The 25,679-nt window shown below is 41.6% G+C and overlaps 1 protein-coding gene across 4 annotated transcripts in view; it reads left to right on the forward strand.

Annotated features, from left to right (window-relative positions):
- Positions 1–25,679, forward strand: part of LOC126199184 (peptidyl-prolyl cis-trans isomerase FKBP4-like) — a 118,470-nt gene that overhangs the window by 35,471 nt on the left and 57,320 nt on the right. For all 4 annotated transcript variants that reach the window (XM_049935961.1, XM_049935960.1, XM_049935959.1 and 1 more), the window contains exons 4-5: positions 13,464–13,584; positions 13,682–13,929. In XM_049935961.1, coding sequence (XP_049791918.1) covers positions 13,464–13,584; positions 13,682–13,929 — 369 coding nt within the window. The remainder of the gene's footprint in view (positions 1–13,463; positions 13,585–13,681; positions 13,930–25,679) is intronic.

Below are 25,679 nucleotides of genomic sequence, written 5' to 3' on the forward strand. Positions count from 1 at the left end.
GGGTTCTTGTATAAAATAATATTTTAGTATAAAATAATATTTTACTACCGCAATACACACTAGTGAGGTGAAAAGCAGACTATTTATACACTATGAATACTGAGGCAGGCCTATGTAATTCTAACAAACTTAAATTATTATGTCAGCCTTTTTATGCAACATTACCCTCTTATTGTTTGTTAATTCATTAAATGATATAGTGTTGTTTTAATTTAATGTTCATGATTCTTTTAACTATGCATCAGAAGGAAGTGAACACATTTTAATTGGTAATATATGTGCTACAAGTTAAAATTTTGAATAAAGCCACTCGCCTTCATCCTTAGTTGTAAATGGCAGAGGTTATCTTTTTCTTGGTTTTCCAGTGTTATTTGTAATCATTTACAAGAAGTTCCTTATATCAGAAATTGGCATGTAAGTAATTTCACTTGGGAAAAAGATTAACTTGTTGATATCTGCATGGATAGAACTGTATTTCTAATACCAATTGGTATTTACAAAGTTAATACACATGGTATTTATACAACTTAGTGTTTAGTGAGGGTAGGTGTAACAAAATTTAAACGTGCTTCTTTTAATGATCTTTTAAGATATTTTTCCAAAGCAATAGAAGACAACTTCATTTCTTTAGCACTTAAAGTGTAGGTTCTTCCCGTAGCTGTTGTTGGATTTGCTGTTTGTAAAAGAGTATTTCCTGGGACATCTAATATATCTCTTGGTTGTGGATAGTAAAAAGACTGGGCTGGACCCTTTGGGTGTAAAAAATTTATTCGGTACATGTCATTGTATTTTTCTTCAATGCATCCTAGCCACCAAGAGTCGTCATATGCTGCTGTCACAAAACCAGCAGTAATATTTTCCATATGTGACGGTGTTATTTTGTTCAGTGTTGTCACATATTCAAGAGACTCATCCAGACTAAAATGATAAGGCTTGACAGTAATTTGACACTCTGTGCATGGTTTATAGGAGTGAAACTTTTGTGTTCCCACAATCGCTTTTGAGTCACTAAACTGAGGAAGTAAGTATTCTTTGGTCAGTTCATAGTCTTCTGTTGTGCAATATTCAAAGTCAATGTTTTTTTATGTTTTCCGTGGCAAATACATGAAGTGATTTGGGTGTTAAGATTTGTTGGTCATATGGCCTTTGTAAACTGGCTTTAGCAGCTAGCCGCTTAACAGTTCTGCCAAGGCCATCGCATGCGTTCTTGCCATGGGATGTTTCAAAGGACTCCCACTCTGCCTCAACTTCAAAATCAGTTTTATGCAAACACAAATTAAGGAAGCTTTTCTTATTTTTATATTGTGCAGCGCTGCCATCAGAAAAGTAAGTAATTTTTTAAAGTGCAAAAGGCAAGTTTTGCTTTATGATTGCTAGCAGTTTTTTCTGGAATACATAGAAAGTGACTGCATTATGTTTCAGGCAATCTGTTATGAAGACATACTGCAGATGTTTTAGTATTCCCTCCCATTTATAATATGTAATGAAAGGATGCAGTGTAGCTTCCCCGTTACATAAGTTGGGTAGCGGCCAAAACTAGAGCCTTGACCCTATATGAAAATCTCATTTTTTTTTTTTAATAATAAAAAGTGAATGTCATACAAAAGCGTAAGTTTCTAAGTTGTTATTTTTTTATATATTTTATTCTCGCATTAAAATATCATTTAGAGATTAACAAACAATAAGAGGGTAATGTTACATAAGAAGGCTAACATACCAATTCAAGTTTGTTAGAATTACATAGGCCTACCTTAGTGTTCATAGCTTAGAAATAGTCCGCTTTTCACCTCACAAGTGTGTATTGTGGTAGTAAAATATTATTTTATACAAGAACCCAGTGAGATCCCATCTTGAAATTTTGCATGCATGTAGTCAGTTAGACTGAACAACACATAAAATTTTTATAAAAAAAATCCAAGGGTACATATTTTGGAAATTTCAAAAAATGTTTATTTGGAATAGTTTAAAATTTTCAGGTTTAGGAAGCATAGTCATGTTACATATCAAATTGAAGGGAATTTATAGAGGAAAACAATGGCGCAAGTTTGAGCTCTCTAGGTTGTATAGTTTTTGAGCTACAGTATTTTAAAATAATCATCGATTGATCAAAAACGGAGGTTTTTTTTATTTTTAAACCCTCGAAACTCAAAAACCAAAGGTCAGAAAAATTTGAAATTTCAAATTTAAACTAGTGTTAGTGGGTACATTACCTGAAAAAAAAAAAATTCATCCAAATCTGAGATATCAAGGTTCTGACTGTTAGTTGATTTGAGATGGAATGACCCATGAGAAAGAGTTTATGGACCACTTTATTAAGTGATCTCTAATATTCACGTTAAGGAACAACTTTGTATTACAGTCGGACCCCTCTATATATAAAACCCCCAATATGATAATCTAAAACCCCTCAACTTGATAGTGTGACGTATTTTATGACAGTCAATCAGATGCTGCTATAGGAGCATAGTAAGATTCATAATACATAAAACCTCAAATTTTGGAATTGAATTATCATATTAACAGAATCTTCCATCAGTTCTTGGTAGAACAACATTATAATAAATGAAAAGCACCAGTTTGCTTTTGTTCTACAATATTGTAGAACAAAAGCAAACTGGTGAATTGAATTATGTTTATTATAATTTGTTTTATTTACTTTATTTGAATTATTGTATATAAGTAATAAATTTTACATAAATAAAGAAAACATTTTTTTGTTTAAATTCTGCGAAAATATGTAAGACACTTATAACCTTAAAAATGTAGTATTGATAATGTCTTATCGGCCTTTAAAATGAAATACCAAATAATTAACTTTCAACTGTCAGTAACAAAATCGATGACAAAATAATTAATAATTATTTATTGATTACTTGGTTATATATTGTTAAAATTGAGTGGATTAATAATTGGTTTGAAGGTACTATATACACTCCTGGAAATGGAAAAAAGAACACATTGACACCGGTGTGTCAGACCCACCATACTTGCTCCGGACACTGCGAGAGGGCTGTACAAGCAATGATCACACGCACGGCACAGCGGACACACCAGGAACCGCGGTGTTGGCCGTCGAATGGCGCTAGCTGCGCAGCATTTGTGCACCGCCGCCGTCAGTGTCAGCCAGTTTGCCGCGGCATACGGAGCTCCATCGCAGTCTTTAACACTGGTAGCATGCCGCGACAGCGTGGACGTGAACCGTATGTGCAGTTGACGGACTTTGAGCGAGGGCGTATAGTGGGCATGCGGGAGGCCAGGTGGACGTACCGCCGAATTGCTCAACACGTGGGGCGTGAGGTCTCCACAGTACATCGATGTTGTCGCCGGTGGTCGGCGGAAGGTGCACGTGCCCGTCGACCTGGGACCGGACCGCAGCGACGCACGGATGCACGCCAAGACCGTAGGATCCTACGCAGTGCCGTAGGGGACCGCACCGCCACTTCCCAGCAAATTAGGGACACTGTTGCTCCTGGGCTATCGGCGAGGACCATTCGCAACCGTCTCCATGAAGCTGGGCTACGGTCCCGCACACTGTTAGGCCGTCTTCCGCTCACGCCCCAACATCGTGCAGCCCGCCTCCAGTGGTGTCGCGACAGGCGTGAATGGAGGGACGAATGGAGACGTGTCGTCTTCAGCGATGAGAGTCGCTTCTGCCTTGGTGCCAATGATGGTCGTATGCGTGTTTGGCGCCGTGCAGGTGAGCGCCACAATCAGGACTGCATACGACCGAGGCACACAGGGCCAACACCCGGCATCATGGTGTGGGGAGCGATCTCCTACACTGGCCGTACACCACTGGTGATTGTCGAGGGGACACTGAATAGTGCACGGTACATCCAAACCGTCATCGAACCCATCGTTCTACCATTCCTAGACCGGCAAGGGAACTTGCTGTTCCAACAGGACAATCCACGTCCGCATGTATCCCGTGCCACCCAACGTGCTCTAGAAGGTGTAAGTCAACTACCCTGGCCATCAAGATCTCCGGATCTGTCCCCCATTGAGCATGTTTGGGACTGGATGAAGCGTCGTCTCACGCGGTCTGCACGTCCAGCACGAACGCTGGTCCAACTGAGGCGCCAGGTGGAAATGGCATGGCAAGCCGTTCCACAGGACTACATCCAGCATCTCTACGATCGTCTCCATGGGAGAATAGCAGCCTGCATTGCTGCGAAAGGTGGATATACACTGTACTAGTGCCGACATTGTGCATGCTCTGTTGCCTGTGTCTATGTGCCTGTGGTTCTGTCAGTGTGATCATGTGATGTATCTGACCCCAGGAATGTGTCAATAAAGTTTCCCCTTCCTGGGACAATGAATCACGGTGTTCCTATTTCAATTTCCAGGAGTGTATGAATTATGTTTAATTAATAAATTAATATACAAATCTCGATTGTTTAATTTATAATTAAGTTGATGATATCATATAGTGAATAAATAATAAAATAAAGAGTAATAGCTGATAAAAAAACCTTCATTATGGACTTATAAATATCACTAAATTTTAATGTAATGTATTTTTAAATGAATTATCATTGATCATAATATAATGTTGTGTGAAACAAAATTATTTATTATTAATAAATAATAATAATAATAATAATAACACTTACATGAATATATCATTATTTCTAATGATAATTGATATAAAAAACACGTGGAAAAAAATGACATTAAATAAAATACCTAATCTTTTTTCACTCATTATAATATTTGATAAATAAAATTCACTAAAACATCTGATAACAGGCCACAATTAAACAAAGCATCTACTGCAACAACTGTTTGTAGGTTATAATATGATTGGGTGGTCTAGCGTCGCTTCATAAAAGTTATACATCAGAGGGCACTGTAATACGTTGAAAAAATGCAACCCCTTGCGTTTATGGAAGTTACATTAAGTCTCCCTGGTTATACGTTACTGCGCAACTATGCATGGATTGGATGGATTCTTTCTCTTTTTAATTTCAATCGTTCCTTTTCACTATCTCTTATTGAGGGGCTCTATTTCCCGAACGTTGTCATATTGAGGGGTTCAACTTTACTTTCAAATAACTTATCAGACAGAATGGCTGCTTATGTAAGAAGCACAAAATCAAGACAAAAAAGTCCTCCAGATATATAAAGTGCACAGAGACAAAAAAAAAACACCCACAGCCTGTGTTGCATGTGTGCGTTGCTGCTGAACTGAATTTTTCATTGTTGTTTCATGTATTGTTGATTAGCTATTTGAAGCAATTAATTATTACAGCATTATTGAAAAAGTATAAGATAGTAATAGTAAGTAATAGAGGACAAATACCCTTCTGATCTTTTTTTATGTTGAAAAGTATGGCTGTAGGAATTATTTGAAACAAAAATTCTGATGGTGAAACTTGTGATTTGGCTGAAGAAGAAAAAAAAAAAAAGAAAAAATAATAAATAAATAATCCTGGGGAATTACATTAATTAAAAATTTTCAAATATTTGTTGCTTAGACACAGCACTTTAATAATTTTTGTATTATAGCTCTATTCTTTTACTTTTGAATGTCACCAAATTGTATAAAATTGATTCATAAACAAAAAAGTTATAGTGGTTACAAACTTACAATGCACTTCGTTTCTCAATTCCAGTTGGTAGAAGGGGCCCACATTTCAAAATGGTCTCGTAATTACAATTTTGTTCAAAAAATTCCAGAAAAAAATATTTTAACCGTAACTATTTATGTTCATTCTTACGCCGAATTTTCAGAAAAATCTGTGACAAGGGCAATGGCCACTGGGTGATTTTACATGAAATTAACTGCATGTGTTCACATCCGGAGAATATGTCGGCCAATCGAGGCCTATGCCAGTGGCCTCTGCGCATCCCAGGGGCAGAATGAGGTCTCCAAAGTGCTCCCCCAGGACATCAAACACCATCCTGCTTCGATGAGGTCGAGCTTTGTCTTGCATGAACTACATCTTGTCGAAGTCAGGGTCACCTTCGATAACGAGGATGAAATCATCTTCCAAAACCTCCACATACCGTGGGTAGTCACTGTGCTATTGAGGAGTAGTGCATTCATTGTTCTGTGTCTGGACATTGTGCACCACACAGCCACTCATTGAGGGTGAAGAAACTTCTCAATCGCTAAATGCGGATTCTCAGTCCGCGAAATGTGCAAATTTTGATTACTGATGAACCCATTCAAATGAAAGTGGGCTTCATCGCTAAAACAAACCGTATTCACATCAAATCCCTGTTCATCAACTCTGTTTACAATAGTGTTGGCGAAACACAACTGCTGTTCTGTGGCTCTGGGGCTTAATGGGTGATTGGTTTGAATTTTGTATGGGAAGCGATGCACGTCATAAACAGACATTTGTCGCAGTGTCTTCAGGTTGATCCCCACCTGTTGTGCAGCTCGTCTGAGCGATTTCGTGGGATTGGTTTGAAACACAGCGCATGCCTGCTTGATGTTTTCAGGCATTTTCACCCTTTTTGGGCGACTGACATTGTCAACACTGTCATCACGAACACTGCACGTTCTCTCAAACTTGTGAATCAAATTCTTGATTGTTAACACACTTGGACTGGTTGTCTTCAGCTTCAACTCAGTCACAAACTTCCTTAGTGCTGCAGGTTGGCTGTTGTTGCTCGCATGGTAGCCTTCACAAGTGCTATACGCTCAGGCACGCTGTACTGACATTTTCATGTGCAAATGCCTGACAACAAGGCGCAGGCACATGCGCATACTAATCTCATCATGCCCTGCTGCCAACCGTGCAGTTTGAAGGTCGTGACGTAAACTATTCAGAAGTTTTGACGATTTTATTTCATGTTCAATAATTATGACCCTGTAGGACCTACAGAGGGGTTAACACCTGCCTGAAGGAACATGGGGCGTTGTCATCTGAGCAAAATAGATAAATCATCAGCTCGTGCACCGGGACCAGGGAACCACAAAGTTTATTTCATTATAAACATGGTTTATTAAGATCCAGTCATTACTGTGGTAGAATGTGCAGAGAGGAGGAGGACTGAAACAAGAAAGAGTTGTAGACCTTAGTGCTAAATATAGCAAACAGTTCACTTTGCTGAGCTTGTTTGAGATTGTAACTGCTTTCTGAATCATAGGCTCTGATGATGTCTCTAGCATTGGAAGATTAAACGTTCAGCAGAGAAATATGTCTTGGACCTGGCACCTACGTACCTCTGGAGGAGGATTCTGTCGAGTAATTTATAATATGTAACATTCTTCCTTCAGTGTGCCTGTCTGCTGCTCAACCCCTCTTCTATATGGTGAATAGCAGTGTATCCTTTTTCTTATTGTTGTTATTTCATACCCAGTTTTCCATTGTTGAAAGGAACAAATTTTTGACTACCTACCCACTGATGCGAAGAAATTGAACATAGCTAAGTATAAATCTCTTTGTAAATGGTCAGCATGTTGCCATATTTTCTACTGAGCAGATAGACTATAATAATAAAATTGACTCATTCCATGTCATACTGAGATATTACAATTATGATCTACAGAAAGTGAAAATGAAGAAGAAAATCAGCACCTAATATAACTAACTTTTGCCTTGACTGCAACAGTAAATGGCCATTGAAAACTAAGGTTTTATTGTAGATCACCTTTTAGTAATTTTAAACCATAAGTTTGAACCTGAGAACCATTCACAGCAAGAAGTTCACCTTCAGTTTCTTTGGTTTCTGCCCCCCCCCCCCCTCCCCCCTTTAATAACAGGTTTGTTCCACTGACTATCAAACATAGTTGTCTTGTGTTGTAATCATTGACAAACAAGCAGTGTTGGTGTTATTTATCATCTGTGGCAAAACATTTGATCATTATTCCGTCTGCCTCTTTTGTTCCCCTAAGTCTGCCATTCATGAGAGGAACACATTTTTCTTGTTTAGTGTACACCAAAAGAAATGTTAGAAGCAATATTTCTGTTTTTTTTATTATAGCTTGGTTGGCTTATGCTGCTACTATGAGAATGTTGTCTTCTTTGATTTTTCTCTTTTGATTTTCTAGTTTGTGGGCATGATTCAGATAACTCTAATAAATAATCTAAACCCAATAACAGTTCCTTTGTTGGAGTTCACCGAACATTGGGAATTGATTGTATTTGCACAGTTCAATCTGCCATCATGAATAGAATGACCCCCTCAATGCCAGCCAACATGGATTCCAAATATGGCGACTATTGAAACCCAACTTCCAGTTTTCTCAAGTGACACTGTGAAACCCATGGTTGGAAGTAGTTGAACAGATGCAATGTTTCTCAACTTCCAAAAAGCAGCTAAGTACCATGCATATGCTTATAGGAAATACCAGGTGTGGCTAGAAAAAAACCGGACTAGTACTGGTGAAACAATAAAACGAATGCAATAAGGCTGAAAGTCGCGTGGCCTGTCACGTGACTGTCGCTCCGCCTACTGCTCGAGTTTCATCTGCCTCCTGCACTCAGTCTGCCCGTGGTGTCTGTTTTAAGTAGTTGACGTTTTGTCTGTGCGTCGGAAAATGTTGAGTGTACAGAAAGAACAGCGTGTTAACATCAAATTTTGTTTCAAACTAGGAAAATCTGCAAGTGAAACGTTTGTAATGTTACAACAAGTGTACGGCGATGATTGTTTATCGCGAACACAAGTGTTTGAGTGGTTTAAACGATTTAAAGATGGCTGCGAAGACACCAGTGATGACACTCGCACTGGCAGACCATTGTCAGCAAAAACTGATGCAAACATTGAAAAAATCGGTAAACTTGTTCGACACTTTCCTTGTCAACTCCTGTTAACTCGGACACTGCTCTGATTGTTAAACGGCGATCTTGTCGAACAAGTTTACCGATTTTTTTCGATGTTTGCATCAGTTTTTGCTGACAATGGTCTGCCAGTGCGAGTGTCATCACTGGTGTCTTCGCGGCCATCTTTAAATCGTTTAAACCACTCGAACACTTGTGTTCGCGATAAACAATCATCGCCGTACACTTGTTGTAACATTACAAACGTTTCACTTGCAGATTTTCCTAGTTTGAAACAAAATTTGATGTTAACACGCTGTTCTTTCTGTACACTCAACATTTTCCGACGCACAGACAAAACGTCAACTACTTAAAACAGACACCACGGGCAGACTGAGTGCAGGAGGCAGATGAAACTCGAGCAGTAGGCGGAGCGACAGTCACGTGACAGGCCACGCGACTTTCAGCCTTATTGCATTCGTTTTATTGTTTCACCAGTACTAGTCCGGTTTTTTTCTAGCCACACCTCGTATAGTCATATGAGGTATAGAGCAAAATTTATGACTGGATTGAGAACTTCCCAGGTAAGGGTGTTGGCACCCTTGCCATTAATGTTGTCTATTGAGGGCTTTGCAGACAATATTAATAATATAATGAAGTACAGTCTTTAAAAAGTAAAACAAATGTGCAATCAGGTCTAGATAAGATTTCAAAGTGGTGCGGAGATTGGCAGCCTTCATTAAATCATCAGAAATATAAAATTTTGAACTTATCAAAATTACAGAACATAATATTGTATAACTAAATATCAATCAGTCACGATTGAAACCAGTCATCTCATAAAAATACCTGGGTGTAACCATCTGTAGGGATGTGAAATGGAATGATCGTTTAGTATCAGTCATAGGTAAACCAGGTGACGCCCTTTTTTTTAGGGAGAGTACTAGGGGGATACAATCAGTCTACAATGGAGATCATGTATACAAAATACTTGCGCAACTTGTAGAGTATTGCTCTGTTTGGATCTTCCTTCCAGGCAGGAATAATGAGCATATTGAAATAACACAGAGGGGCATCTCAAATGGTTACAGATTTGTTTGGCCCATGGGACAACCTCATGGAGATGTAGAAAAAATTGAACTGGCATACATTTGAAGATAGATACAAATTATACTGCGGAAACCTATTTACAAAGTTTCAAGAACCAGCTTCTGCAGGGATTGCAAAGACTGTAACAGACTTCCCTGGCAATCTCTTCACATCTTGAGGTGTTTGGTGTCCAGCTGGGTATCAGTGTTATTCTTGCATAGTATATTAACTATGTAACCCTTTTTCATCAGATACTACCTGAGACTGCTAGTTGAGTGGAATGAGCCCATTATTTATACCTATGCTCTTCGCCTTCCATCATCGGTTACAGTCATTCTGTCTGTGGTCTTCTCCCGCTAGCAGTGCCCTTAGGCGTTTCCTCTTCAGTCCAGAGTGTATGTGTGTGGGCTGAATTGGTACAATAGGAAATATCCTCTGTCAAGTACTTCACAGTGATTTGCAGAGGATGAATGAAGGTGTAGGAGCCATATTTTTTTTATCCACTCCTTGTGTATAAATAATGAAAATACTTTGAATATGGGCAAGATGTTTATCTAACTAAAACATGTTTTTTTAAGAATCTTCCTGCTCACATTTTTTTTCCTGCATAAACTTTAAGTTTTACCAACAGTTGACTTTGTTTTAGATAGTCAACTCCAGTTCATTGACAAATGTTTTTATTTGGTATTCTTCGCTCTCCAGAACCACTGTTATGAGCCTCTTTGTAGCTATAGTGTGTTCATTTGGGTGGCCGCAGTGGGACGTGAAATCATTGCCCTGATAACACCAATGGTGAGCTAGCCTTCCCTACCACACCGCCAGCGGTTCGGCTGATAAAGTGCCGCTGTTGCCACACCATAAATTAACAGTAACATGATGCCGTGCATTAGATGCATCAAAAGCTCATCAGCTCTCATTGTAAAGTCTTATTTTATGTCGTTGAAGTGTTCTGTAGTCATCAGGTATTGTAAACAGGTGTTTTGTGTTGGCATTGCATTAATAACGACAGTGCAGTACATATGAATAGGAGAATTACAATAAAAGTGTGATCCAAGAACAGGTTCACTGGCTGGGAAGATAATGTTCTGCTGGAAAAAAATCCTCATAATTTGACAGTAGTAAGAGAAAAAAAACTCTATTGTTATGCATACAGCTCCAGCAATGCAGTGGTGGAAAGCAGATACTTTGCTCTGGGTACAAAGGAATGTTCCATGAGATAAAGTTGTACCTATCATATGTAAGGCGAATTTAATGGAACTTGTAGTGCTGTACAAGCCAAAAACGTCAAGCTACGAAGTTGCTGAACTGGCTAATGGTAAAGGGAAAAGGTTAATAGGCTTCCTCAGTGTCATGCTCATTTAAATCCAACAAAGGATATGGGTCTAGGTGAAATGTAATGTGGGGAGGGGGGGGGGGGGGGAGACAAGAAGTTTGTGCTCACTGAGGTTGAAACGCTGGCGAAAGAAGCCACTGCAAATGTTACACGACAGGAATGATCTTGAATTGTCGGCCGTACCAAGAAGGTAATTGAGGAGATATTGATTCATGAAGGACCATGACTAGTTTTGAGGAATACATAACTTCTCTTGTTGCCATTTTGAAAGCACCATCTTTGTCAAGTATAGAAATATTTGTGTCACTAACATTCTAATGCAGTCAAAATTGTGACGGAATGCCGATATAGTGTATTATGACTAACAACTTGGTGCAAGACAGGTCGACAGTTTATGAAACAGCCCTTTTTCAGGATAAAAGTAAACTTATAACTTCTTCACTTATACTGTTACAAAACCTACAGCAGTTGTCATTTCACCAGCTTTTGATGGCCATCAACAATTACATTATTTTATTGGAAAAATCTGTAGTAGCTTGATTATCATGGTGGAAGTTTCACATTAATTGTATGGCAAAACGCACTCGTCTTTGTCTGCTGTCCCTTGCCAAAATCTTGTTTCTATATCTACCATTTATGAGATACGAGGAATTTATGAATATTTCATTCTAGTTTTTTCACTGATGGGCAAGTTCAACAGAGAACTTTACATACATTCCATTTTCTCAAGTTTGGGAACAGGCTGTGATATCCTTCCAAGCTTAAAGAATAATTCAATATATTATCTACATCTAATACACAGCAACATGTAACCTAACACACAACAAACACGAATTCATAGCGATACTTATTTTTCTTGCAGTAGTTTACCTACTATTGAAATGTCACAACAACTATGACCATTGTCGAAATGATAAAAGTCATCATGAAGCTAATGAATTAAACGGTAAGATGTGTGAGAATGAATGTTTATTACCAAATAGTGTCTGTAAAATTGTTTGAGATGGATCTCAGACTGGCCAGCTTGCACAGCTTTCTGTTAACGCAGTCAAGTAAGCCTTCCAGGTTCGGTTCTGCGCTGAATAGATCTGGTATTATCGTGAACTCCTCGCACTCTCAACAGTATGCTTCTCTCCACTTGCACTGTACTGAAATGTGAAAATCCGCAACTTATTTTAAATGTACCACCAAATCCCAGAATTTTCAACAAACCATGGCTATATTTGTGCTAATAAATAATTACATCTCAACATTGCAATTTTTATGCCAGTTATTGTGCTTCAGTTCGGCAGAATCAAAATAAATTTTTTCTACTCAATGTGCTGGTTCATTGGTTGTGTCCTTGATCTTTTATTTTGTTTCTTACTGACCACACTGGAGTGTTCACTTAAGGGAGCTATTCCTTTCATTTAGCAATATTTTTGAGCAAAGTTTAATAAGTGAATCACTGTTTGCTTGTAACACTTCATATTTCACAATGATATATATATATATATATATATATATATATATATATATATATATATATATATATATATATATATATATATATATATATATATATATATATATATATATATTGTCATGAACTGCTTGAAAACAATCTACTTTTCAGTGCTGCTTTAAATGGGTAGATATTTCAGTCACAATAGTATTCATATTGTCTGAAAAGTATTGATTGGACAGCAGTAGATAAAGAGACTTCCAGTGTCATCAACTTTAGCTTAAAAATAAGCGAATTATATTCCGTTGACAATTTTTTACCCCTTCCCAATGATTTAAAATGCTTGTTAGCTAGAAAAGTTAACTTTAAAAAGAAACTGTGAATATTTATTCTTAAAAACTCCTTTTATTCCTTAAGCACAATTTCATATAGAAACTTGTTGAATACGTAATGTAAAAGAATAACCTACTTATTGCTATGGTTCACTATTTTGTGTACTCATTTTTAAATGTGTAACCACGTAAAGAATTGTGTAACAGTGAATCATGTTCAAAATATCCTGGTCAAGTGACACTTTTGCTTGGCCTTGAAGACAACACAATGCAGTGTTGTGATTCAGAGGGAAACCATTTTTTATGGTACTTGTAGCAAATGAAGAACATTAATGTAAGCCTTTGTAACTTGTGTTAATCTTTCCCAAGGATGATTTGAGAAAATTAAGAGTGGAAAAGCTACAGACATTCTGTACCTCAAATAGCTCCGGTATGCACTGCCTTAAATACTCAGTCGAAGTTGTGTGTTTATATATAAAGATGTTTATATAAGATATATTGATTGGTGATATAAACATTAATAGTTGATCATTGGTGCACGGTTGTTTCAGATTGAGGTTATTGACTGGCAAGGAGAAGACATATCGCCAAAAAAGGATGGCAGTATAACACGATACCAAATTATTCAAGGTGAAGGCTTTAGTAGTCCAAGTGATGGGGCAACAGTTGAAGGTAATTACTCATAAAGGATGGTTCTTCAGCAACTGCTGGCATTTTTTATTTGCTGACAGTATTGTGATATAGTTTCATTAACTTATTTTCTCAACAGTTAATTTGGTCGGTAAACACAGCGGGAATATTTTCGAAGAAAGAAGCGTTACTTTTCCACTTGGTGAAGGAAGTGAATACGGAATCTGTGAAGGTGTAGAAAAAGCCCTGGAAAAATTTAAAAAAGGAGAAAAGTCAAGAATCATTATAAAACCAAAATATGCATTTAAAAAGGAAGGCAAGCCTGACTTAAACATACCAGGAAATGCTGAAATTGAGTATGAAGTGGAACTAAAAAATTTTGAAAAGGTAACATAATTTTACTTAATTACTTGTTATGTGATAAATACGATTTACTTGGGAATTGACAATCGGGCATTCAACACAAAGATCTCAAGAAGATTCTGGGTTTAATTTTATGTTAATTTATTCACGTTGTTTCTATCATGCATGTCATTAATTGAGCGATTAATTAGTTCATCATAAATAGTTTTAAAATATCCATGTAATTTTATGAAAGTAAATGTATAGTTTGAAAATGCAGTTGTAAAAGTGGTACAGATGTTTTTGGTAAAAGTGGCTTTATATTGTTACTTGCACACCTTTTTCAAAATGAGAGGAAGAGAGAGGTTTTCTAAATGTAACAAAAATGTCTGGAAAACAGTGGGAAGGGCCCATTACGCAAGGAGGATAATATTATGCAGAAACCTTACGTAGTAGTGAGAAGCTGAATGTAGTGGGTGACATCTCCAGCACTTCCACTTTTCCCATGTATTTTTACAGAGTAATGTACATGCTGGTTGTTATTTAGATGGCTATGTGGCAGGTTGACTGTTTCTTGTTTACATACCAACATATTGATATTGTTTGCATACCAACATATTGACAGGTGTGTGTTGTTTGTTTGCAAAAACATGATTTTTATGTGAAAAATACATAGCTATGTCTTCCAAAGATACACGTGTGTGAAGTGATACAGGGCTATTGCTATAAAAATGATAATGAAAAAGTTTGGCTATAAAGAGGCTGTGCTCAAACCGTTCAACTAGCATAGTCTTATAGAAAGACCTCTTGTAAAAAAAGAAATTCTGGTCATATGTAAAGCCTGTCAGTGGCACCGAAGTTAATGCCCAAACACTAATGGATGACAAGAGTTGAAATTGAGGGCAGCAAATGAAAAGCAGAAATGCTGAACTCTGCTTCCAAATACTGTTTTGAAATGTTCCTTTGTAAAGTAAATTGCAGTAGCACCATGCAAGTTTAATTCATGCCACTGGAAAAAAAAATTGTAGGCATAATCTGTACCACATCAGGCAGGGGGGTTACCTTCATAGTCTCGGATGTTATGAATTTAGCATATGTTGTTGTTGTTGTTGTTGTTGTCGTTGTTGTTGTGGTCTTCAGTCCTGGGACTGGTTTGATGCAGCTCTCCATGTTACTCTATCCTGTGCAAGCTTCTTCATCTCCCAGTACCTACTGCAACCTACATCCTTCTGAATCTGCTTGGTGTATTCATCTCTTGGTCTCCCTCTATTCAGGAATAAGTAAGAAACAAGTGTCTTTTTGTTTTCTCCAAAAAAATTTCTGCCCCGAGATACAGGCCTCAAAAGGTGAGACTGCGGACACCATTTTGAAGGTGCGAATTTCGGAAAAAATTTTAAAGTGCTGTATCTCTGTAACAGTTCTAGTTATTTTGTTAGAGTTTGTTTTAAAGATAATTGCTTTATGATTCAATGGTATCCTCCATTTGGATATATCTGTCAAAGTTCTTTTACTGTCACCTTTTGATTTTTTATAATTTGCAGATTTTTATTTGTTTATTTCAAAAATGCCAATCTAGGAAAGATAATTTTTTTCTGTTGATTAGTACAATGTAGTACTATATTCTCTGTAAAGGAGAGCTTCCACTTTTAAGTTGGGCAGGTTTTATTTTAAAAAATCATTTTTTTAACCTTCGAGGATGGTGTATGTCCTCCTGAAGTAGCTTCTTACTTATTTCATTGTTACAGTGTTTATTTCTATTGTCTGTGTTGCAGTTATTTCTTATCAATTTCTGTGTTGCAGTTACTTCTTACACTTCATTGTACTCTCTTGTCAGTTTCTTTGTCATGGTTGTTCATTGAAGTTTTCTGTATTGTAGTTGTTCAGTGTTAATTTGTTTACTGAAGAAGCTTCTAAGAAATACGAGACCATCCAGTGAGCTCTGTGTTTTTGTGAGGAATTTGCCAGTTGACACAGTTGCAGTTTGAAATGTCTGCTGACTGGGGCCACAGGAGAGTGAAGTATGCTGACTACTTGCATATCCATAAAAGAATATTAGAGAAGGAAAGTTGCTACTCACCATATAGCAGAGATGCTGAGTCGCGATAGCCACAACAAAAAGATTCGCACAATTATAGCTTTCGGCCATTAAGGCCTTCGTCAGCAACACACACACACACACACACACACACACACACACACACGTGCGCCCGCAAATGCAAACGCAACTTGCACACACGTCTGGAGTCTCAGACGACTGAAACCACACTGCGAGCAGCAGCACCAGTGTATGATGGGAGAGGCGACTGGGTAGGGTAAGGAGGATTCTGGGGCAGGGAGGGAGAGATATAGTATGGTTGGGGTGGCGGGCAGTGAAGTGTTGCAGTTTAGACGGAGGGCGGGAGAGAAAGTGGGGGAGGGGGGTGTAAGTGCAGAAAGGAGAGACATAAAAAGAAATTAAAAGACAGGGTGTGGCGGTGCAATGACGGCTGTGTAGTACTGGAGTGGGAGCAGAGAGGGGGATGGATGGGTGAGGACAGTGACTAACGAAGGTTGAGGCCAGGAGGCTTAAGGGAAAGTAGGATGTATTGGAGGGAAGTTCCCACCTGCGCAATTCAGAAAAGCTGTTGTTGATGGGAAGGATCCGTATGGCACAGGCTGTGAAGCAGTCATTGAGATAAGGGATATCATGTTTGGCAGTGTGTTCAGCAACAGGGTGGTCCACTTGTTTTTTGCCACAATTTGTTGGTGGCCATTCATATGGACAGACAGCTTGTTGGTTTTCATGTGTACATAAAATGCATCACAGTGGTTGCAGCTTAGCTTGTAAATCACATAACTGGTTTCACAGGTAGCCCTGCCTTTGGAGAGATAGGTGATGTTAGTGACCGGACTGGAGTAGATGGTGGTAGGATGATGTATGGGACAGGTCTTGCATCTAGGTCTTATTACAAGGGTATGACCATGAGGTAAGGGATTGGGACTAGGGGTTGTGTAAGTATATTGTGTTGGTTTCGTAGATGGCGGAATACCACTGTAGGAGGGGTGCAAAGGATAGTGTGCAGGACATTTGCCATTTCAGGGCACGATGAGAGGTAATTGAAACCCTGGCGAAGAGTGTAATTCAGCTGCTCCAGTCCTGGATGGTAATGAGTTACTAGTGGAACACTCCTCTGTGGCCGGACTGTGGGACTTAGGGAGGTGGTGGGAGACAGGAAAGATAAGGCATTGGAGATTTGTTTTTGTACAAGGTTGGGAGGATAATTAAAGTCATTGAAGGCTTCAGTGAGACCCTCAGTATATTTTGAGAGCGACTGCTCGTGATTGCAGATGCGATGACTACTGGGTGGCTAGGCTGTACGGAAGGGACTTTTTGGTATGGAATTGGTGGCAGCTGTCGAAGTGGAGGTATTGCTGGGGGTTAGTAGGTTTGATATGGATGGAGGTACTGATGTAGCCATCTTAGAGGTGGAGGTCAACAGCTAGAAAAGTTGCTCGTTGGATTGAGTAGGATTGGGTGAAGAAAATGGAGGAGAAGTTGTTGAGGTTCTGGAGGAATGTGGGTAGGGTGTCCTCACCTTCGATCCAGATAGCAAAGATGTCATCAGTGAATCTGAGCCAGGTGAGGGGTTTAGGATTCTGGGTTTTTAGGAAGGGTTCCTGTAGATGGTACATGAATAGGTTGGCATAGATGGCGCCAGTAGGATGCTCATAGCTGTACTCCGGATTTGTTTGTAGGTAAGGCCTTCAAAGGAGAAGTAATTGTGGGTGAGGATATAATTGATCGTGGTGACTAGGAAGGAGGTTGTTGGTTTTGAATCCATAGGGCATGTGGAAAGGTAGTGTTTGATAGCAGTAGGGCTATGGGCATTATGAATGTTAGTGCACAGGGAGGTAGCATAAGTAGTGACGAGCAGGGCACCATGTGGTAAAGGGACAGGAACTGTGGAGAGGCGGTGGAGGAAATGGTTCGTATCTTTTATGTAGGAGGATAGGTTCCTGCTAATAGGTTGAAGGTGCTGGTCTCAGTGGGGGCACGGTAACAGCCCACAATGGGGTGTCGTGGGTGGTTGAGTTTATGGACTCAGGAAGCACTTACCCTCTCCTCACCTTCTCTGCCCATGGTCTAAACTGTAGAACTTCATTGTCCGCCACCCCCACCTCGCCACCCCGACCTCTTCTCCTTACCCCACCTGGTCGCCACTCCCATCACGCACACTTCTCACAGTGTGATTTCAGTTGTCTGAGAATGCAGACGTGTGTGCAAGTTTGTTTGTGTGTGTGTGTGTGTGTGTGTGTGTGTGTGTGTGTGTGTGTGTGTGTGTGTTGCTGACAAAGGCCTTAATGGCTGAAAGCTATAATTGTCTGAATCTTTCTGTTGTGCCTATCGTGACTCAGCATCTCCACTGAGTAGCAACTTTCCTTTGCTAATATTGTTACATTACATTCCCCCTGTGGGTCCAGGGATTAGAACAGGCCCGAGGTATTCCTGCCTGTCGTAAGAGGCGACTAAAAGGAGTCTCACACGTTTTGGCCTTATATGATGGTCCCCTGTAGGGTTTGACTTCCATTCTTCAAAATTTTCCCGAACAGCGAGCCAATTGGGGAAGGGCGCCTTACGTGGTGCATTGTGTCCATTGTGCATTGAGATCTTTGGCCCACTTTCTCGTCGTCACAAAAGTCCCACCCATTCTCCATCTCTTGGGCGAGAACACCTTCCTGGTCTGTTTTCCACCAAGCACTATGGAGGGTCGCTTTCTGCGTCGACGATGACAATGGACTTGTTTGCACCTGATATCCTGCACGGTAATCAGTCTGTTGTCTTGGGGCCGTTATGTACCCTGTTGTCAGGGTTGTAGCCACCTGACCTCACAGGGATCGCTCTGCTGATGCCTGCGCCGTTAACTCCCCACGTATGCCAAGGGGTAGATGCCCATTCCCTGGGGCATCGGGACTCCAGACAATGGCCATCCTGCCAGGTAGCCTTTGCTGCAGCTGGGTGGTGCCCATGTGGAGGGCCCCTGGTGGGAGTGGGTGGCATCAGGGCAGATGACACGCGATGAAGCTTAGTCCATCATGTCTTGCTGGTGGTGAAACACCAACATTCTCCAAGCATTCACGAGCTCAATTCTGTGCACAGAAGTACGATCTCAAATCGTTCCCCTCCCTGGCCACACCATGGGAGGATTGACAGGCTAAGGATGGCAGCGGATCTTATTCGTCCAGGTACCTTGTATGTTAAAGAGCTGATGGGGAATCTTCCATGACAACGAAGCCTCACTTTTTTGTTGAGCATTTAGAGGACAAGTTGAGGGGAAGGTGGAAGGCTTGTCCAAAATGAGGTCAGGTTCAGTCTTGATCAAAACAGCATCCCCTGCCCAGTCACAGGCATTACTTGCTTGTAACAAGCTGGGGGGTGTTTCTGTAACCATCATGCTCCATAAGAGCTTAAATATGGTCCAGGGTATCATATTTCACATGGACCTTTTTTTGCAGTCGGACGATGAGCTGCGCACCAATTTAGAGCGGCGATGTGTACATCTCGTTCGGCATGTCTACCACAGTCCTAGGGATAATCACATTCCTACCGGTGCCTTCATCTTGGCCTTTGAGGGTGATGCATTGCCCGAGAAGGTCAAGTGGATGGTCTACCGCTGTGATGTAAAGCCCTGTATCACTCTCCCCATTGCAGTGCTTTAAGTGCTGGAATTTCGGCCATACGCCTTCCAGTACTTCCAGCATCACATGTCGAGATTGCGGATGCCCATCACATCCCATTGCTTCATGTATCCCGCATTCCATCTGTGTCAAGTACGGAGAGCACCATATGCTTTGCTCACCAGGTTGCAGGATTCTCCAGAAAGAGGAAAATCATGGAGTACAAGACCCTGGACCGACTGACCAACACTGAGGCTAAGAGAAAATTTAAACGCCTGCATCCTGTACGTATGACATCGTCTTATACCACCGCTACAACAGTTCTGGCACAATCAGCTCCACCAACCCCAGTCACCTCTCAGAGCTGGAAGACTACACCTGCCCCCTTGATGGTGGGGGGCATTTCCCTCCCTGTTGCTCCTGCCCCACTGTTTAACACTCACCCCCACGCCCCCACCCCAAAAAAAAAAAAAAAAAAAAAAAATCATCAGGGATGTCTGTCCCCACGTCTAAGCTGGAGAAGCATAAGCCTTCTTCGGCTTCTCTTGCTAGGAAGGGGTCCCTTGGGTCACTCCCTTCCAGGTTTCTGCTAGTGGGAAAGATTGACACCCGCCAGTGGCTGAAGAGACCAAAAGCAGCTGGTCCTATGGCGTCACTCTCATCCTCAGTCCCAGAGCCAGTGAAGTCGTCCCAGCTCGGGAAACCCAAGGAGCAGCAAGAGAAATTCAAAAAGAAAACCACTAAGACCAAGAAAATTGTGGTGGCACCCACACCACTGCTACCTACAAACTCTGTGTCTGAGGATGGGGTGGAGATTTTGGCGTCTGCCGAGGACCTAGATCTCACCAGACCCTCAGACACAATGGACATACACTGCTCAGGCAATAAGTCGGGGGCAGCATGTGACTCTGAGGCATAAACTACCTCATTGTATGTTCCATGCCTTCCCAGTCTCATGATGATGTCATCCTCCTATGGAATTGCGGCGGTTTTTTCCACAGCCCGGCTGAGCTAAGGCAACTGTTAAGCTTTACACCTGCTATCTGCATTGCCCTCCAAGAAACATGGTTCCTGGCCTTGCGGATCCTGCCCTCCGCGGCTATAAGTGATGTTACAGGAACTGTAGTGACTATAATAGCGTCGGGTGGAGTTTGAGTTTATGTCCTAAACTCGGTCTGTAATGACACTGTGTGCCCCTTCAAACCTCTCTTGAAGCTGTGACTGTCAGAATACGGACAACACAGGAAATAACTGTCTGCAATGTATATCTTCCTCCAGATGATGCAGTAACCCTGAATGTATTAGTCGCACTGATTGATCAACTTCCTAAACCTTTCCTACTTTTGGGAGATTTTAATGCCCATAACCCCTTGTGGGGTGGCACTGTGTTCACTGGCCGAGGCAGAGAACTTTACTGTCTCGGTTCGACCTCTGCCTCTTAAATACTGGGGCCGCCACACATTTCAGTGTGGCTCATGGTAGTTACTTGGCCATTGATTTATCAATTTGCAGCCCAAGACTTCTCCCATCTATCCCGTGGAGAGCACATGATGACCTGTGTGGTAGTGACCTCTTCCCCATCTTCTTATCACTGCCCCAGCCTCAGGCCAATTGACACCTACCCATATGGGCTTTAAACAAGGAGGACTGGGGAACTTTCACCTCTGATGTTACTGTTGAATCTCCCCTACCTGGTAACATCAATGTGATGTTTGAGCAGGTGACTACAACAATTGTTGCTGTGGCAGAAAACGCGATCCCTCACACTTTAGGGTGTCAGAGGCATAAGGCAGTCCCTTGGTGGTCGCCGGAAGTCGCTGGAGCAGTTAAGGAATGTCGGCGAGCTCTACAGCGGCATAAGCGGCAGCTTTCCCTGGAGCACCTCATAGCCTTTAAACAGCTACGTGCCCACATCCACAAACGTATCAAATGACAGGAGCAGGAGTGTTAGGAAAGATATTTCTCGAACATTGGGTGCCACACATCACCTTCCCAAGTCTTGGCAAAGGTCAAACATCTTTCCAGGTACCAGACCCAAATAGGTGTTCCTGGTGTTAACAATAAATGGTGTGTTATCTACCGACGCAAATGCGATTGCCGAGCACTTTGCTGAGCACTTTGCTCAAGCCTCTACCCCAGCTTTTCGCACTCTCAAATGGGGCTGGAAGATAACGTCCTCTCGTTCACTGCACACCACAGTGAATCCTACAACGCCCCGTTTACAGAGTGGGAGCTCCTCAGTGCCCTTGCGCATTGCCCCGACACAGCTCTTGTGCCTGATCGGATCCGCAGCCAGATAATAAACATCTCTCCTCTGACTACGAGCGACATCTGCTCGTTGTCTTCAACCGGATTGTGGTACGATGGCGTCTTTCCATCGCAATGGCTAGAGAGCACCGTCATTCCGGTACTGAAACTCGTAAAAACCCGCTTGATGTGGATAGCTATCAGCCCACCAGCCTCAACAACGTTCTTTGTAAGGTGCTGGCACGTATGGTATGTTGGCAGTTGGGTTGGGTCGGGTTCTGGAGTCACACAGCCTACTGGCTCCATGTCAGGGCGGCTTCCGCCAGTGTCGCTCTACCACTGATAATCTTGCGCCCCTCGAGTCTGCCATCCGAACAGCATTTTCCAGAGGGCAACACCTGGTTGCCATCTTTTTTGACGTACATAAAGCATACGACACGACCTGGCGATATCATATCCTTGCCACATTGTATTGAGGGGGAGGGAAGTGTCTCTATGTCCCGCTCCCAATTTTTATTGAAAACTTTCTGTCACTCCGTACTTCCCGTGTCCAAGTTGGTGCCTCCCACAGTTCCATCCATATCCAGGAGAATGGAGAACGGCAGGGCTCTGTATTGAGTGTCTCTCCATTTTTAACGGCCATTAATGGTCTAGCAGCAGCTGTAGCGCCACCCGTCTCACATTCTCTGTATTTAGACGACTTCTACATTTCGCACTGCTGCTCCAGTACCGGTGTTGCTGAGCGTCGCCTACAGGGAGCCATCCACAAGGCGCAGTTATGGCCTGTAGCCCAAGGCTTCCAGTTCTCAGCCGCAAAGTCATGTGTCATGCACTTCTGTCGGCGTCGTACCATTCATCCGGGCCATAACTTCACCTTCATGACGATCCACTCACTGTAGTGGAGACATATCGATTCTTAGGACTGGTTTTCGACACTCGATTGACTTGGCTTCCTCATCTTCGTCAGCTTAAGCAGAAGTGCTGGCACCGCTCTACGCTGCTGCGGCTCTACAGAGCCCTTGTCCAATCCAAAATTGACTATGGGAGTGTGGTTTATGGTTCGGCAGCACCTTCAGCGTTGGATTTACTCTCGGCCCTGTGCACCACTGCAGGGTTCGACTGGCGACAGGAGCTTTTTAGGATGAGTCCAGTGACCAGCGTACTGTTGGAGGCTGGGGTCCCTCCATTGCAAATCAGACATGCATAATTGCTTGCCAGTTACATTGCACACATTCGTAGTTCTCCTGAGTATCCGAATTACCGTCTCCTTTTCCCCACCCGTGGCAGTCCATGTCCCGCATTGGCGGCCCAGGTCGGGACTAACGATTGCATTTCGTGTGCAGTCCCTTCTCTCCGAACTGGAGTTCTTCCCTTTACCACCTCTACTTGCATCCTATCATGTACGCCTCCATGGTGTATGCCTCAGCCGCAGCTTTGTCTGGACCTTTCACACGGCCCTAAGGACTCCGATAACCATGCGGCTCTCCCTGCTGTCACTTTCTCTCGGTTCTTGACGTGTTCCAAGGCTCTGTAGTGCTTTACACCGACAGCTCAATGGCTTATGGTCAGTAGGTTTTGCATACGTTCATGGAAGACATATTGAACAGCACTCCTTGCCATATGGGTGTAGTGTTTTCACTATAGAGCTGGCGGCCATATCTCGTGTTCTTGAGCACATCCGCTCGTGCCCTGGTGCGTCATTTCTTCTGTGTACTGACTCATTGAGCAGCCTGCAAGCTGTCGGCCAGTGCTACCCTCGCCATACTCTGGTAGCGTCCATCCAGCAGTCCATCTATGCCTTGGAACGGTCCCGTCGTTCAGTGGTGTTTGTCTGGACCCCTGGACATGTCGGAATCCCAGGCAACAAACTTGCCAACGGGCTGGCCAAACAGGCGACGCAGAAATCACTTTTGGAGATGGGTATCTCCAAAGCTGACCGCAGGGTTTTCAGGCTTTGAGAGACGGAATGGCATAACAGTACGCACAACAAGCGACGTATCATTAAGGAGACGACGGATGTGTGGAATCTTCCATGCGGTCCTCTCACAGGGAATCAGTTGTCGTATGCCAGCTCCACATTGGCCATACATGGCTAACACATGGTCACCTTCTCTGTCGCAAGGACCCACCTCTGTGTCACTGTGACTCCCAAGACAGTCGTCCAGCTCTTGATGGACTGCCCACTTTTAACAACTCTTCGGCGGACTTTTAACTTTCCTAGCTCCCTACCTGCGATGTTGAGCGACGATGCCTCAGCAGCAGCTTTAGTTTTAAGTTTTATCCGTGAGAGTGGGTTTTATACTTCTATGTAGGTTTTAGCGCATGTCCTTTGTCCTTCTGTGTTTTGCACCCTAGTGCTTTAGGCTGGAAGTTTTAATGTGTTGCAGAGTGGCTGGCTTCTCCTTTTTATTCTCGTGGTCGGCCAGCCACTGTAGTCTGCTTTCTTGTTTTACTCACTTCTGTTTCTAGTGTCTCTGTTGTTTTCTTGTCCTCTTTTGATCCTTTTAGGATTCATTGCCTTTCATTCGTTCTTGTGGTTTTTCTTTTCTTTCCGTTTTGCGTTGTATGCCTCATCCGTTTTATTCTCACACTTGTGGCATTGTTTTAGTAGGAAAAATGGACCGATGATCTCATAGTTTGGTCCCTTCCCCCCCTCTTTTTAAACCAACCAACCATCTATACATTCCATCCTGGATTTCCATTGTTTGATATCCATAAAAGAGTGATATATAATAACAAACAAAGTAACAGACTTTGTTCAGGTTGGGAATAAGTGTTCTCATTTGAAGACTCTGTTTCAAAGTGAAGATCTTTCCAGTGACGACTTTTTGTGTTCTAAATGTTTTAACAACAGTAATCGTATTTAGAACAAGGTGAAGCCTCCCATGGTGCAGATTTTGCATCAATAGACAAAAAAATAAATACCCTGAATCAGTCAACTACAGAGAAACCGTGGTCAGTGAAGTGATTCATAAGCTCTGTGCATCAAGAAAGCCCAGAGAAATTAATAAAGCTATAGATGAATACAGTATAGCAAAACTGACCACACTCTTCAAAGTAGAAATTCCATCTTCAGAACAAAATGAACCAAAGTACCCTTGCACCTCTTGCCAGGAATTTTTCACAAGTATAAATTCAGCTGTTGAATATTGTGCATTCTACAGTGAAAAGGTGAAGTTTCAACTATTATTCGAGAAATATTTTCAAAGAAAACAATTTTGGACCACATTCCATCAGTATCAAAGTACATAGTAGACAAATCAAGAAGTGTGAGGTCTGTAAAGGAGTCTTTGGAAGACCAGATATCTATTATGGTCATCCTGTAGAAGCAGCTAAAGTTCAAATAGTGCAGTCATTTTATCTGGAAGATAAATGGGACTGTTCTCACCAGAGTACCAACAAAAGACACTATAACTGTAACAGCTGAAGGTCAAAAAGCTGTGAAAGTGAAGAGGTACATGACTCGCAGTATTAAAGAAACTTTAGCAATCTATATGAGCAACTATACAGCTTCCCATATTGGAAGATAAAAAGCTTATGCACTACGACCTAAGTGGGTAGTTCCAAACCCACCTAGATATGTCTGTTTACGTGTGTACTGCACGAATTTTGAATTTTGTGAGGTAACTTTGAAGAACTTACTGGAGCATGTGACATATGACACCTTGGTAGGACATGTGACGTAAAGTGAGAGACTTGTTTGTTTCAAGAATGTGGTGACTGCCCTGGAAACGGAGGATAGTCTTTACAGGCACTTGGCCTGGAAGATGTAGCAGATAACTCCACAGAAATTACATATGCGACATGGGAGGAAAATAAACTAACGAAGAAAATGTTGCCATTGACAGTTTTATTGATGAACTTGGTAAATGGTCAGTGAAAGCAGTAACACA

This window comes from Schistocerca nitens, chromosome 8, assembly GCF_023898315.1.
Source record: "Schistocerca nitens isolate TAMUIC-IGC-003100 chromosome 8, iqSchNite1.1, whole genome shotgun sequence".
Classification (NCBI taxonomy): Eukaryota; Metazoa; Arthropoda; class Insecta; order Orthoptera; family Acrididae; genus Schistocerca; species Schistocerca nitens.